General features: G+C 44.2%; 2 protein-coding genes across 3 annotated transcripts; one reads left to right on the plus strand and one right to left on the minus strand.

Annotated features, from left to right (window-relative positions):
• Nucleotides 1-49: 49 nt before the first annotated feature.
• RNF14 (ring finger protein 14) lies at nt 50-8,056 on the plus strand. 2 transcript variants are annotated; one of them, XM_009285949.2, is made up of 9 exons: nt 50-68; nt 575-779; nt 1,306-1,468; nt 2,011-2,162; nt 2,517-3,044; nt 3,472-3,700; nt 4,367-4,539; nt 5,129-5,259; nt 6,489-8,056. In XM_009285949.2, the coding sequence occupies exons 3-9, from the start codon at nt 1,315-1,317 to the stop codon at nt 6,544-6,546; spliced, it is 1,425 nt and encodes a 474-aa protein (XP_009284224.1). In that variant the 5' UTR covers nt 50-68; nt 575-779; nt 1,306-1,314; the 3' UTR covers nt 6,547-8,056. The 2 variants fall into 2 exon arrangements, with proteins under 2 accessions (XP_009284224.1, XP_009284225.1); XM_009285950.2 differs by lacking the exon at nt 1,306-1,468 and having other exon boundaries at nt 51-68.
• Nucleotides 8,057-9,584: 1,528 nt separating this feature from the next.
• GNPDA1 (glucosamine-6-phosphate deaminase 1) lies at nt 9,585-14,402 on the minus strand. The gene is made up of 5 exons (XM_009285951.2): nt 14,300-14,402; nt 13,010-13,192; nt 12,192-12,376; nt 11,330-11,504; nt 9,585-11,021 (listed from the first exon to the last, which is right to left on the minus strand). Exons 1-5 carry the CDS (start codon nt 14,313-14,315, stop codon nt 10,924-10,926), a joined length of 657 nt encoding a protein of 218 aa, XP_009284226.1. The 5' UTR covers nt 14,316-14,402; the 3' UTR covers nt 9,585-10,923.
• Nucleotides 14,403-14,411: the final 9 nt, after the last annotated feature.

Here is a 14,411-nt window from a genome sequence, read left to right on the forward strand (position 1 = left end):
GGCGGGGCGGCGTGCTGCTGCTCCCGCTGCCCCGTGGCCTGAAGAGAGCTGCCGGCACGCTTTAGGCGGTGCGTTAGGCGGGTGCGCCAGCGCGAAAAGACGGGCACGGTTGAAGCTGAAGTAACAATCGTACGGCTGCTTGCGGGGGGGAGCCTGACCTGAGAACCCGGCTGCTGCTTTAATTCTTTCCGCTGCTCCCCGAACACTTTTCGGTTACGTTTTTTCCTGCCCGCGCCGCTTGTTCGGAAGGGCTGCCTCTTCTTCGCCGTTTGAGCGATCGCCCTGGACGCTGTCGGGGGGAAGCAGCCGGGTGGGACTTCGGTCGACTTCGGTGGGGCCCTTCCCGGGCTGCTGTGGGGCCCTTCCCGGGCTGCTGGGTTGGTGCAGGTAACAGCCGGAGTTGCAGCGATCGCAGCTTAACGCGTACAGACGAGTTGCTGCTCTCAGAGCTGCAGAAAGGCTGTTCTGAATTACTGAGCGTGTCCGCTCAAATGAAGCGTTTGTTAGCATTCATAATGAAAATGCTGAGGGGACTTTAATCCCTCTGAGCGTGCGTTTGTTTGTTTGGCTACAGGCAGCCCAGGAGTGCCGGTGCCATAACCATAAGCACTTCGACAACAAAAGTCGGCATTTTTCATGCCTTACATGCGAAAAAGTTTATGACCTCGAGTTCTCCCAGAGGAATGGTCAGGGGCTCTGCGCTGGCCCTGCTAACCTGGCTGTCCTTGGTCAGTAACCAGTACCGACAGCTTTGCCACTGCGCAGTTGTGAATAAAAAGGTAATCCGTTAAAATGTGGCTTTATTTCCCCAAATCTAGAACGGCAGTGGTACAGGAGTGCATCTACAAGGTGCCTGTGAGGATTTGAAGCTTCTTTTTGATATCTTCAATAACCTTAATCATAAGTGGGGCTTTTTGTTTGTTTGTTTCAGAACAGTGGACGAGAGATACTGTTACTAACTCCTTTTTCTTGTTTTTCAGTCTCTTTTCCCTTTCAAACGTTAACGAAATGTCCCTCTGTCACTCCCCGTCAGTGTATTTCACTGTTTTCCCCCTTACAGCTGTCTTTGGCCACTACACTTTGCTTTTTGACTTTTCAGTGCGCTGTTAAGGCATTTTATATTTTATAAAGCTACTAATATTTTCTCAGCCTGTAAAAAAGCTTAATTATATTTTACATTGTTTTATAGCAGTTACTTGGGTTTCTAAATCTTATCATAGTAGCATAAAACAGATACCCCGAATTAGTAATTTGAATAGGATGCGTTAACTCAGTTGATCTTGTAGAGTGGTGTTAACTCCACAGAAAATTTAAATGTCTTCAGAAGACAAAGAAGCTCAGGAGGATGAGCTGCTGGCTCTGGCTAGCATTTATGATGAAGATGAGTTTAAGAGAGCCGAGTCGGCCCAAGGAGGAGAAACCAGAATTTGTCTGGAGTTGCCCCAAAACTTCAAAATTTTTGTGAGTGGTGAGTTGAGATGTTTTGTGTTATCCCAAAATTAGTTTTTACCAAGCTCATTTTCCGGTGGTTGCTGCTCTAGCGACCTATAGGAACCCTGGGCAGAGAAAGCCGTGACTGACCCCGTGCGGTGCTTGTGGTATTGTTGGGGTTTATATCTGAGTGGGTGATTTCATCCTCGTACATGCAGCCTCTTTAGTGAACTTTAAAATTAGAGATGAGTAATAGTATTTCTTTGGAATAATTAAGTTCATTTATTATTTTTTTTTTCCTTGAGGATATGTCTTTCCAGTTTGTTTTTTTTTTTTTCCTTGAGGATATGTCTTTCCAGGTTCGTGCAGGATCTGATATTTCACAGTACTGGTGTTTACTGATTTAACCATATGCATACAACCCCATGAAATTTTACCGTACTGGGAAGTTTTGTTATTTAGGGTTGAAGAAATAATTTTTAAACCCAAAAAATTTATCAAATGAAAGGAGATACCTGTCATAAACAGTTACAGTTCATTAGTTTTCATCTCAAACCGTCTCAATTCTCTTTGATTCAGGCAGTTCCACGGAAAGCCTCCAGAACAACGGGTTTGAATACACCGTTTGCTTTCTGCCTCCCCTTGTGCTGAATTTTGAACTCCCACCAGACTACCCATCAACCTCCCCCCCGGTGTTTACCCTCAGTGGAAAATGGCTCTCCCAAGCCCAGGTTTGCACAACAGTTTTAACATTTTAACAGAGCTGCTGTGATCGCGAGTAAGTTCGTCATTAACAGTGCTCTGGGGGATGTTAATGTAGGAGGTGAAAGTAAAATTAAGACCTAAGTGATTACGTTGCTCTTGCAGTTGGCTTTTCTTTTGTTTCCTACTTGTTTTTATTTGGTCACCATTCTGGGGAATGAAAGTTTGCATCTGTGAGCATTATTTTGACACGTATTTTATGTTACGTATAAAAACCTCCAGAATCTGAAATCTAAATATGCACGAAGGGGGACCATGGGAGAGGAAAACAGTAACGAGTTGTCAGAGCTTGCTGAAACCTGGAATTGTTTTTTCTTTTCTAGCTCAGCGCTCTTTGCAAACACTTAGACAATGTATGGGAAGAGAATCGAGGCTGTGTGGTCTTGTTTGCCTGGATGCAGTTTCTGAAGGAAGAAACACTGAGTTACCTGAATATTTCCTCCCCATATGAGCTAAAAATGTGCCATCAAGGGAATGGGCAGAGTAGGACACCTTTGGTCCCTCTCGACGCCGAGAAGGATTGTGGTGGTGCAGCAGGCTCCGCAGCGGCTGAAGAAGAAATCGTCGACGCAAGAGCTGTGCAGGATGTGGAATCGTTGTCGAGTCTGATTAGGGAAATCTTGGACTTTGATCAGGCTCAGAGGAGGAAGTGCTTTAACAGTAAGATGTACTTGTGCAATATCTGCTTCTGTGAGAAGCTGGGCAGTGAATGTATGTACTTCACCGAGTGCAGCCACGTATACTACAAAGCATGCCTGAAGGACTACTTTGAAATACAGATCAGGGATGGTCAGGTCCACTGTCTCAACTGTCCAGAACCGAAGTGTTCTTCTGTTGCTACTCCTGGCCAGGTAATAGACGTGTGCAAGCAGCGATGGTAGAGTTCTGCTAACTGACCAATAATTACAGAAGACAAGGTGTGGCTTTTCATGGTGAGCGTTGTGAATATACCTGGGGAAGCTTTTTTTTCATACTCCGAGCCACACAGAGGCATCGGAGTTAGAACTGGATCACGCGGCACGTATTTTGCCCACCCTGTTAGTACTGGCGTTGGTCAGAGGCCTGAATTAATGTCCCGTTGCATTTGACACCGCATGCTTTTCATTTGAGTAATTACTATTGAAATAGCATTTCTAGGAGTATTTTCATGACCTGGTGGAGAATATAAAGTGGATTCCTCCCAGGTGTAGGTACTTTTTCATTGACTTACTGTTTTTTGCTGAAGCTAGCAGGCTCAGAATTTCAGATGCATGTAATCTTTCTTTGATCTTTGTTTAGGTTAAAGAGTTGGTTGGAGAGCAGTTGTTTGCACGTTATGACCGCCTGCTTCTGCAGTCTAGCTTGGACCTGATGGCGGATGTAGTGTATTGCCCTCGCCCGGGCTGTCAGACGCCGGTCATGCAAGAACCAGGTTGCACCATGGGCATATGTTCCCGTTGCAACTATGCTTTTTGTACTCTCTGTAAAATGACTTACCATGGGGTCTCTCCATGTAAAGTTACTGCGGGTGAGTCATCGTATTTCAGAAATGGGTCAGGAAACAATTAAGTCTTTGTGAAAAAGACTGAAAGTCAGAAATTAAGCAAGGAAACTCATCACCGCGTGAGCTTTCGAAAAGATGAGACAGATTCATTTGGAGTAGGTCTGTTGCTGGCAATTAAAAATTATTCCTTTGATGACCCTCCACAGCTCAGGAGGTCCCTAAACCGCTGATTCCCAAATGCTGAGAGGCCATAGCAGGGGAAGAATAATTTTATATAATCTTACATATTTTATATATATTTTTTTTACCCTTTCCTGTGAATCCACCACTTTCTGTTGTCAGAGTTGATACTAGAATTGGGTGGATGCTTCTCTGCCTGTTTGGCCTCAAAATCCTGTTCAGAAAAAATATTTCCTTTTTTCAGTTTATTTTACATTGTAGATTTGTTCTAATTCCATCGACTGGTCTCTTTTATAATGAAATAGTGTAAAAGCGTTGAATTTTGAGGTAGAGGGGTTTTAAGATTCTCATCTCATGTATTCTAATGTTTTACTTGCTTTTTAATTAATGATGTTAGTTTCCTTTCAGAATGCTTTATGCTGTTATTAGCTGGACTTCTTTATAGAATATATTACAAAAGCTGTTTTCTTTTGTTTGATTGTGGTTTTTTTGTTTTGTTTTATTCCCCAGAGAAATTAATGGATTTGCGAAATGAATATTTAGAAGCAGATGAGGCAACTAAAAGATTTTTGGAACAACGCTATGGCAAACGAGTGATTCAGAAAGCCCTGGAGGAGATGGAGAGTAAAGAATGGCTAGAAAAGAACTCGAAGGCTTGTCCTTGCTGTGGTACTCATATAGAGGTAAGCATGGAGGGGAAAGGCTGAAGAATCATAGCAGCTCTTAACAGAAACTAAGATAAATTCAGTCAGTTCTGTATTTAGGCTGGAACAGAGATTTATTTGTAGCCTCCAAGTTCACCAGGGAAGGTAAATTTCTAGGAAATGGTAAGAGAACTTTCCCTTTCTGTCTGTGTTACGTAGAAAAGGAGGTGATGTTTCTGGAGCTCAGGGACTTAAGTACAGCAACTGGTATTGTTCAGACTCCAGCACTAAAAAGATCCAGGCTGAATATGGATCCATATGAATCCCTTTGTTTTCCGCGTGTTTCAGGCTGCTGCTGTTTCGAACTTCGAACTACACCAGTAAATCAAACTAGCTTCAGAAAAATATTAATTTCCAGTATTATTTAATATTATAGCCAATTTACAGTTCTGTGATTCTAGCTGCTAGTTCTTTTGAACAGTGAAAAAATACCAGTGTTGTGATAGAGTCGGGGTAAAATGTATTCATTAGTTGATGCGTTTTTGCGGACTGTTGTCATACAGAGACAGTCCTGAAGACTGACACGGTAAGATTTTGTTATTGCTATTTCTTCTTTTCTTCCCCTCAGAAACTAGATGGTTGTAACAAAATGACGTGTACTGGCTGCATGCAGTATTTCTGCTGGCTTTGTATGGGTTCTCTGTCAAGGGTGAACCCGTACAGGCACTTCAATGATCCATCTTCCCCATGCTTCAATAGGTACGTATTTACGTCTATTTCTTCCGGTGCCGTACCACTTATTTTTCTACTTTTTCTTACAGTTTCTCCCAGATTATTCTTACCTTGAAATTTGTAGCTGTACAGTTTAAGACACAGTTTCTTCTCTCAAATATTTACACTTAGAAGGACCCGACACTAACAATAAAAAAATCAGGAGTGATTCGGGATGTGGTTTTGCTTTTTAAGAACTTCTGTTTTAAAATTCTGGAGGAGTCTTCTGGGCCTATTCCTGACGCTTTACTTGCTGCCTCTGACAGAGACAGCCTGTAGTGAAACGTTTCCTTGCAGATGCTCAGGTATATGATAGTGCAGCACAAGGTTTTTGGGTAAAAAAGCTGCTTCTAAAAAGCTGCAAACTTGGCCTACATCGTCACTATCAGGGATATATCAAGAGAGAGGATGCCGCTGCTGTCCGGACAAATGAAAGGGCAGGCAGGTCAGAGAGGTGTAATAATGGCAGCCTCTAAGCTTGTGTGTATTCCATTGGGTTACGTGCCCATCGCTGTGATACGTAGTGCCTGGATACAAAAGTCAAAATGCCAATAGTTTACTCACTCCTCCACCGTCTGTCCTGCTGTAATAGATGTGGCTGACAGGATTTATTTTTCTCTTGTTCCTAGCCCTTCTTTTTCAGCATTCCCTCTTCTCCCAACAGTAATTTTTTCAATTCCTACCCTGTTTTCCTTTCTGTTTTTCTTCTGATGTTCTTTTTTAGTTTAGCTTAACCTCTACCTATCTTGACTAAGCTCCTCTGTTTTATAAAATAAACCATTTTCTTCCCTTTTGTTCCCCCCCCCAGCTTACATGTTATAGTTGTTTGCCCAGCTCTGTATTGTCGGATTAGATTGTAAGCTGTTTGGAGCAGGCAGGCCTGGCTGCTGCCGATATACTGCCTAAAGACCAGCTAGGAATGGCAGCATGCTAGGTAACTTTTAATACGGTTTGGATTACTAATATTTTCAGGGATTTCTTGAGACACCACGTTTGTAAGGTGCTGTACAACCTTCTGGTATAACGTGCTGTGGAAGTGCGGAGTAGCTTACTTTAATTGACTTTGACGACTGCAGTACGAGTGTTTTATGATACCGACAAAAATTGTGAAACTTGCTGCTTTTGTATTTTTGGTCACATTTAGATGGATTTGTTTGTTTGTTTGTACATATTTTACTTTTTTTACATCCTGATGTAAATTATTGGCTGTCTTGCAGATTGTTTCAAGCCATGCATATTGATGGTGAGTTCTGGGAAGTTGAAGATGAAGACTAGTAGCTTTCTCTAGTAACTAAAGCTGAGCAAACCAGAGACAGATGCTTTCCATTTTTGTGTCAAGTTTGTTTGCTTTTCACTTCCATTATGTGATAGAAGAATGGTAACTACCTTGCACTGCAGGATACTCACACTTCAGAGGCTGTCGCCAAAACCAAAGGAGACCATTTTACCCATCCTGTGGTCAGGATCACCACTGAAGGCCCTAATAATCATATCGATTGTGAAAGACACGTACAACCAGTCAGAAGTTGGATAATTACTGGAAAAATACATACTAAGAGGTGCCCCTTTTTCAAATGCAAAGAAGCAAAACTGAAGCCCCAAATCGTAGAACTATTTGGGGGTTTCCTTTAGGGAGACTGACCTTTCGAGGGTCTTGGCTCGTATCCATCGCAGGGTTTAGGGCAGTTTTATTACAGCTGTCGTGCTCTTTCTGGAGCTGTTTAGCGATGCTGCTCGGACAGGGAATGTTTTCTGATACAATACAGAAAATTTCTTCTGCATTCAGCAACTGAGCCTGTTGCTTCTATAGCATTTCCTGACCTGTTTCTCTGAAAAGCAGCTCATTGCTCTGTTGCTGATACTTTCTAATGACGTTAAAGTTGATTATCCCTAACCCCCTTCTTACTGGCTGTAATGCCCGGGTCTTTGCATTATTGAATGCTTTGGTAGAAAATGACCGACAACCATTTCCAGAAATTTGAATCAGTTTGACTCATCTCAGTGTTGCTGTTGTATTCACTCACGTTGCTGCTCCTTGTTTTGACAGTGATGAGTGCTAAGGCAATGAACTGAGTATGTGGCCAGTGAGAGGGTGAAAAGTATCAGTCAGATATTGAAACATATTTTTATGGATACATAATTGAGATTAACTTGAACTCTTCAAGATACTGAAAATTACCTTGTCTTCTCAGATGATGAAGTAATTTATTTTTTACTAACTCTTCATATAAGAAATTTGATTAGTTGATAGTTTTGCTTCTGGACTAGATCCCTTATTTCCACTGTTCTTGCACTTCAAATTATTTCAAAACCCAAATTGTTTCCCCTAAAAGCTCAGTAAGTAGTTTTGTGAGCGTGAAAGTAATTACTGGAGGGAACCACTAATTTTTTAGAAGTTTTTCCACTTGCAGAATGGTCTAAAAATTTATTTTTCCATTAAAACTGCACATGCCAAGTTCAAAACAAATAGCAGGGTCCGGATGGATAGCTCAGGAGCTGGAAGACTCTTCAGAAACTCAAGGTGAACGCCTCTCACTCACTTTTGACTGATAGTAAATAAATTTATACTCGGATATCTGGCCAAAATGAGTGCTGATTTAGTTCCTTTCGCAGAGGATGAAAGCCTGTAGTATTAGAATTGGCAGTGATTAAAAAGGTAAGATGGCAAGAGCGGATCTCTTGTCTTGGTTTAGGCTATAGGACAGCGTGTAGGGAAAGTTTACATTGTGTATGGTTTAAATTGTATTTCCTGCACCTTTCACATGCACTAAATTCACTTTAAGACAGTAAATGTAGTTGTCTGCCTGTTTGTTTTCATTATGGTATGCATACGGCAGCACAGGCCAGCGCGTGGCACGCTCTGTTCTGCGTCTGGGTGGTGATCGCCTCTAGTGCTTGTGTGCCACGGGGCCGAGGCGTGTGCGCGCTCGCATGGTCATCTGTAGAATGACGTGGACCAGACTCTCGAGTGAAGCTGGCACAGGATCTGTTCTGCTGACAGAAGTTTGGAGGTTTGTGTATGCAAAGTGCCCTCGCACCCAAAGAGCCCTGGTTTTCCCTGCGAGATGCAAGCCCCTAACGGATACATGGCGGCCATCGTGACAGTACTCCAGGAACGCGCCATTGGATGGAGCCAGCTTTTAGCTGCAATCCCCACACCAGTTTCCACTCTGGCCACAATTTTTAACTCTACAGGCCGAGTCCCAAAGCTGCCTGCTTTCGGAGGGGGCTTTCTTCCCACTAAGCTGCGTCTGTGGGCAGATGGGGAATGTTGGTGACAAGGCGAAGCACGTGCTTAAACCCCGTTTTCCTGCCTGGATGAAGGAGGTGGTGTTGGATCTCTTAAACCTACGGGAGGCTGGGCAGGTCCCTTCTGCCAGGACAGAGGTGGGCTGAGGGCAGGGCCTGGATGCCAAAGGGTATGTTGGGATGAAAAGCCGTGGCTGGGGATGTCTGCCAGAGCTACCGCAGCCCGAGTGCTATGGTGAAGTATTTGAAGATGTTGCAATGAACAACCTCTGCTTTCAAGAAAAAGCATTTGAAGACGTTGCAATGAACAACCTCTGCTTTCAAGAACTTTGTGTGGAGAGAGGAAGAACAGTGATGTAGTCACCCCTGTGTCTATAAATTCCGGGCACTCGGGGAGCACCGGGCTGGAGCTCCCATATTCTGCAGTGAGGCAGAGGAGGACAGACCCTCTGAGGACAAGCAGGTGCCTGCACTTGTAGGACAATCAGGTGGTGTTGCAAAGGTGGGACAGCTAAAACCAGACCCTGTCTGCACCGACAGAGAGCAAGGCAAGCAACTCTGGTAACACGGCACAGTTTCTTCCTCAGCATGTGCTTTTTCCTCTTGCAGACCTCCTCACTTTCTCCATTTCTGTGCATGCACAGAACGAGCGTTAGATTATTTGCAGACATTTTGTGGTAAAAGGTAGAGAGCTGTGACTGCCTCTTTTCTCCTTTAAAGATCCCCTTTTTTTAATGAAACGGCTGCTGCCTGGCAGGACGGAACCGCAGCAGGTGTTTGGTGGAGACCTGCCAGCAAACACTGGACAAGGCAGGGAGCTCTTGAAGTAGGGAGCAGCAGCAGCTATTTCTACCAAACTGCTTTCTATACAGCTTTGCTTCTAGCTGATTGATAGGGAAATCTTGTGCAAAATAACAGATCTTTCTCGTGCTTTGAAGGTTGTGTTGTTGCTGTTCAAAGATGGCGTCACGAGTCCGTTCAGCCACATAAACTGTTCCATGTTTCACTAGCACAGTGAGACTGAGCAGCAGATAAAGTCAATGTGACCATTTAGAAAAAATTAAGACATCTACTGTAGAAAGTTACATTACAGATCAACAGCTTACAAAATTTCTGCATAAAGAAAATAAATGCTCCCCAGTTTGTCTTGCCCCTCACTTGATTGATAGGAAACCCAGGAATCGAGTTTCAGAATTGGTGGGGTCTTGCCCGTACAGGCTGTTGTCCACCAATGTGGGGCTTCTGTAATGAAACACGGGCTGAGGCCAGAGGGAACAGAGCGTTTCCTTTGAGACTTACTTGGCATTTCCTTGATGCAATATAAAGCTGGGGAGGGAGGGAGGGAGAACTTACTGCTTCAGGCTCTGCACTGACACAGTAACAGAGTGCTGAGCAGCACAGAGGGAAGGCATTTATGCTTAATCTGACCAAATCTATCCTGTAGTACATCATAAAGCACGGGGGCATAGAAGATTACATCCTGAAACTGAACATGTAAGGCTCCTCATGTGACAACAAGTAAAATCATACAGATGTGTAAACTAACCATTAACTGCATTAATGGTACTGCGTTATTAATACAGCACTGATGAATGCTGTCTGTAGCCTCCCTTTTGCCTAGATGGTCTCAAGTCCAACATCTGGCTCAAAGTGGGGTTCAGCCAGGGCTTTATCCAGTCAGGTCTTGAAAACCTCTTGAGGACAGAGGCTGCACAACCTCTCCGGGGAACCTGCCCCACTGCTTGACTGTCCTCATGGGTTGGTTTTTCCTTACATCCAGTCTGAGCATCTTGCCTCAACTCGAGTCTTGTTGTCTCTTCTCATCTTCCCCCTGCACACTGCCCAGGACAGCCTGGCTTCATCTTCTCGATGACCTCCTCCTAGCTGTGAAGCACACTGCTATGAGGTCATGCTGAAGCTTTCCCTTCTCCAGGCTGAACAAGCTCAGTTCCCATTTTAAATGTCTGTAACGTAAGAGTGTTTTGTGGAGGGGGAGCGACACAAAAAGGTACTTGTCGTAATTGCAAGGAATACATCCCAAAGCGATTACCCATTTGGTTTCTGCAACATTGTACTTTCACTTATCTTCACACTTAAGTTTTGGGGCCTTCAGTCCACATGATTACAGTTGCTTCACAGATTAAACAACTCATTCTCCATTGACTTTACCTTCAGAGAATAAGCTAGTGGCGGAAGTTTGTGGAACACAGTATACTGGATCCTATCCTCATTTGGTTAATTAAGGCAGGTGTTCCATCTGTCTTTTTAATGGAGAGAAGCAAGCACATAATCATTTTGCTAATTTAAGAACACATATGAGATGAGTTTCTGCAGCAATTCCCTTTCTTCACAGCTGGTTTTCAACAGAAAAGCTGGTTCAGCATTACTCTGAACAGCGAGAGACTAATCGCTGTATGGCTTCTTAGACTGGCTTCTTTCTGCTCCCGTCTCCTTCATGCTGTATAAGGGTTCCACAAGCTTGTTGTGAACCAGCATTAAACCTAATGTAGCAAGTAAAAAGATGACTTAAGTAGACATAATAAAGCAAAATTCTCATTCATTGGATGCTAATGAAATTAGGCACTACTAGAGTCCTTGTTCCTTTGCTCCCATGCCCACACAGTTAAGCATTACCTTTACCCGTTTATTATGGCTGTACATCTCAGCTGTTACACCTAAGGAATGTACTCCTTTGGGAGTTGATTAAACAGGAACATACAATGCAAAGCATGGCTTTGCATGACTTGACAAAGCATGGCGTGACTTAAAAGCTAAATACAACAGCTGCTTGGTGTGGTCAAACACTCACCTTTGAAGTATTTCACTGTCTTAACTTTGAGTTCCAGCGTGGCATCCTCATCGCACACAAACACGGTGTTGGGGTGTTGCTGGAAAGCAGATACTGTCCACATGTGGTTGACACCTTCCTCAATGGCTTTGTACAAAGCAAAGGCTTTGTGGGCTCCTGTGATGAGAATCATCACCTGGACTCCGAGAGACAGAGGATGGCAGTTAGGGTCTAGAAGATGCCTTCAGAGAGCACACCCACACCCTGCTGAACTGAACTGCTGAAGAGAGCTGCCCCGGTCCCTACCAGGGGGATATCTCTGTCATCCTCCGCAGAGGCACTTCACTGTATCACAAATCTGTTTGCTCTGGCTGCATTTTATTTGTCAATTAAATCATAGCCTGGTGGGTCATTTTAATGATTCGGATCCTTTGAGCTCCCATTAGGCACCTATATGCTGAGACTTAACAAGTATAAATCAAAGTATAGACTCAATGAAAAGCTATCCCATACAGTTTTCATGATCTGCTGGAGTAACATCAAGTCAACCAGCGATTCTTGCAGTTATTTCCCCAGATGAGACTCTTAACCAAAGACATCCTCCCAGACCTTTCTAGCTCCCTGTGGACAACAGCTGTACTGCAGGGTTACACAAACCTAAGCGTTAGTAGAGCAAAAATGGAAGACAGAGCAAGAGCCTTTCCATGGTGTTGCAGGATGCAAGAGAACGGGAGGGTCAGGTATTCAGCTGCCTGTGGCAGGGAAAGTGTAAGCTGGCCTACGCCAGCAGGGTGCAATGCTGCTCCAAGACTGGATAATCTTTAGCTATTCCAGGAAGCCCTGCTCAAGAGCTACTGTCTGAAGTCACTGCTTTTCTCCTAACCTCTCTGGCATCCATGACAGTGCCCACTCCGACCGTCAAAGCCATTGTGGGGACTTTGGAGAGGTCACCATCAAAGAACCTGGCGTTAGCCAATATAGTATCCATAGCCAAGGTCTTCACTCGTGTCCTGGATACCAAACTTGATCCAGGCTCATTGAAGGCAATGTGACCGTCTGGGCCAATACCTGTGACAGAGACAGTTTGAGAAGTAGGTCAGTGGCTGCAGTGGTTATTGTAGGAAGCAGAACGAGCAGCACTCCTATTAGAAGGACATTCAGTGCTTCAGGAATAGATACAGATCTGAGAAAATACAATTTTTCTGTTCAAGCTTAAATTTGCTTCTGGTAGGAATGACAGCAAAAGCCCCCTCTGAAGTCAACAAAGACTCTTCCCTAATTGTGCTGGGACAAGAAGACAACAAGTGGATGGCAGAATCTTAAGGCAAACTGATGGGAAAAGCTTGCGTTGAGCTCCTGTTGGCTCAGAGGACTCTGACTACTCCTAGCAGTTTTAGCACCGGCAATTGTAATACATTTTGTATTCGGTACAGTTTTAGCCCTGCCTGTTTCTCCTGCTCATCGTTTCCTGAACAATTCACTTACTGGATCGAAATACTTAAACCTGGGGGAGCGGTACATTGGAAGACAAGGCTGCCAGCACACGAGCGCCCAGGGCGATGGTGTATGGGTTGGCTTTCACTGCAAATCCACTGAACTGCATTGAAAATGAACTCTCCTGATAATACATGAGATAGCTGGTGGAGGAAAGGCAGCGCTTCCTGCCAGTGTTTAGAGACCGCTAGTCCTTCGGGTTTTCACCTCCAACAAAGAGTTCAATTCCTCCAGCCGCTTTGATTTTATCCTCAAATGCGTCACACTCTGCCTGTAGATCAGGTGCATTTCCATCCAAAATGTGAACGTTTTCTGCCGAGATGTCAATGTGCTTAAAGAAGTTATTCCACATGAAGGAATGGTAACTTTCTGGGTGATCCCTTGGGAGACCTGGTAACAGAGCATGCACAGGACTAAGACCAACTGAAAGAATATCACACATGATGTAAACCACCTATACACCCTTGCAGTGGCTTTGGTAATAGAGCACTGCTTTCTCTGTCATTTGTGACTCCCTCAACTTTCATAAGTTGTTTTTATTTCCCTAAATAGCAAAATTAAATCAATCACAATAGCTCCTATAAGACACGTGCTCGTACTAACATGCAACGGATGTTCAAGAAAAGGAGGCATGCACTGTGCCTCATCTGTTCCTACCTTTTCAGCATTCCTACCAGTTTGTATTAGCAAGAATGGTTAAAAAACTGTGCAGAAGCCTGGGAAATAACTTACTGCATATTCCCCCCCCCCCCCCTTGAATGCTATAAACCCACACTGGACTGCCTATTCCCTACTGCTGCTTGATTAGGATTGTTCACAGAAAAACTTCTTGGCCAGGGTAAAATTAGCATTAGCAAATACTTAGCCTGTATGGTTTTCACCTTTGGAGCTTTAGGCTTGCCCACTAATCTCTCTGTACTCTTTCTTCTGAAGAGGCTATTTCATCACAGCTTCATAAACGAAATGGTCCTCTGCTATCTTTAGAGGAGTGCACGTCGGGTACGGAAGGGCACTCAGACAGGTAGCACATCGGTCTTTATACGAGACCTGGAGCCAAAGTGACCTTTATAATCCCAGAGCAAAGATGGTAGTTAATATTGCACGCTATCTCAGATTGCAATGACAAGATGGATCCTCAGCTGATCAATACCTAAGTTCAGGTAAAATACAGCAGTGTCTAGTGCGTATAACACCAGGCAACACCTGATAGTCTTTAGTATTTCTTACACAGGTTTTAAAATTGTCCCCGTTAACTCCCTTGGCTAATGCGGATTTTATCCTTCCTACCTTACATCTTTTGCAGGTGGGATTTTCTGCACCCACCGTGCACTAACGACTATCCGGCTGCGGTACCGAGAGCTGGGGGCACGCCAGCCCCTCCAGCAGGCTGGCGGCCCTGCCTCAGCAACTGGACATTGGCACTATACGGACAGAGATACTTAATATACAGAAAGACGGGTAAGGAAAGCCAAACGCTTCTCCTGTGCGGGCACTCACCCACGTACTCGTCCATGTTGAAGGTTTTCACGTACTCGAAGGAGAGGTCCCCGTTCCGGCAGTACTCCACCAGCTTCCTGTAGCAGCCCAGCGGCGTGCTGCCTGCGGGGAA

This window comes from Aptenodytes forsteri, unplaced genomic scaffold (assembly GCF_000699145.1).
Source record: "Aptenodytes forsteri isolate BGI_AS27 unplaced genomic scaffold, ASM69914v1 Scaffold54, whole genome shotgun sequence".
Taxonomy (NCBI): Eukaryota; Metazoa; Chordata; class Aves; order Sphenisciformes; family Spheniscidae; genus Aptenodytes; species Aptenodytes forsteri.

Coding starts and splice junctions, on each gene's coding strand:
- GNPDA1 (XM_009285951.2), bottom strand. Junction 12,377..13,009: donor AATTGAACTCTTTGTTGGAG/GTGAAAACCCGA, acceptor TCTCTGTCACAG/GTATTGGCCCAGACGGTCAC. Junction 11,505..12,191: donor CTGTCATGGATGCCAGAGAG/GTTAGGAGAAAA, acceptor CTCGGAGTCCAG/GTGATGATTCTCATCACAGG.
- RNF14 (XM_009285949.2), top strand. CDS start 1,315: ATGTCTTCAGAAGACAAAGAAGCTCAGGAGGATGAGCTGCTGGCTCTG. Junction 2,163..2,516: donor AATGGCTCTCCCAAGCCCAG/GTTTGCACAACA, acceptor TTTCTTTTCTAG/CTCAGCGCTCTTTGCAAACA. Junction 4,540..5,128: donor GCTGTGGTACTCATATAGAG/GTAAGCATGGAG, acceptor TCTTCCCCTCAG/AAACTAGATGGTTGTAACAA.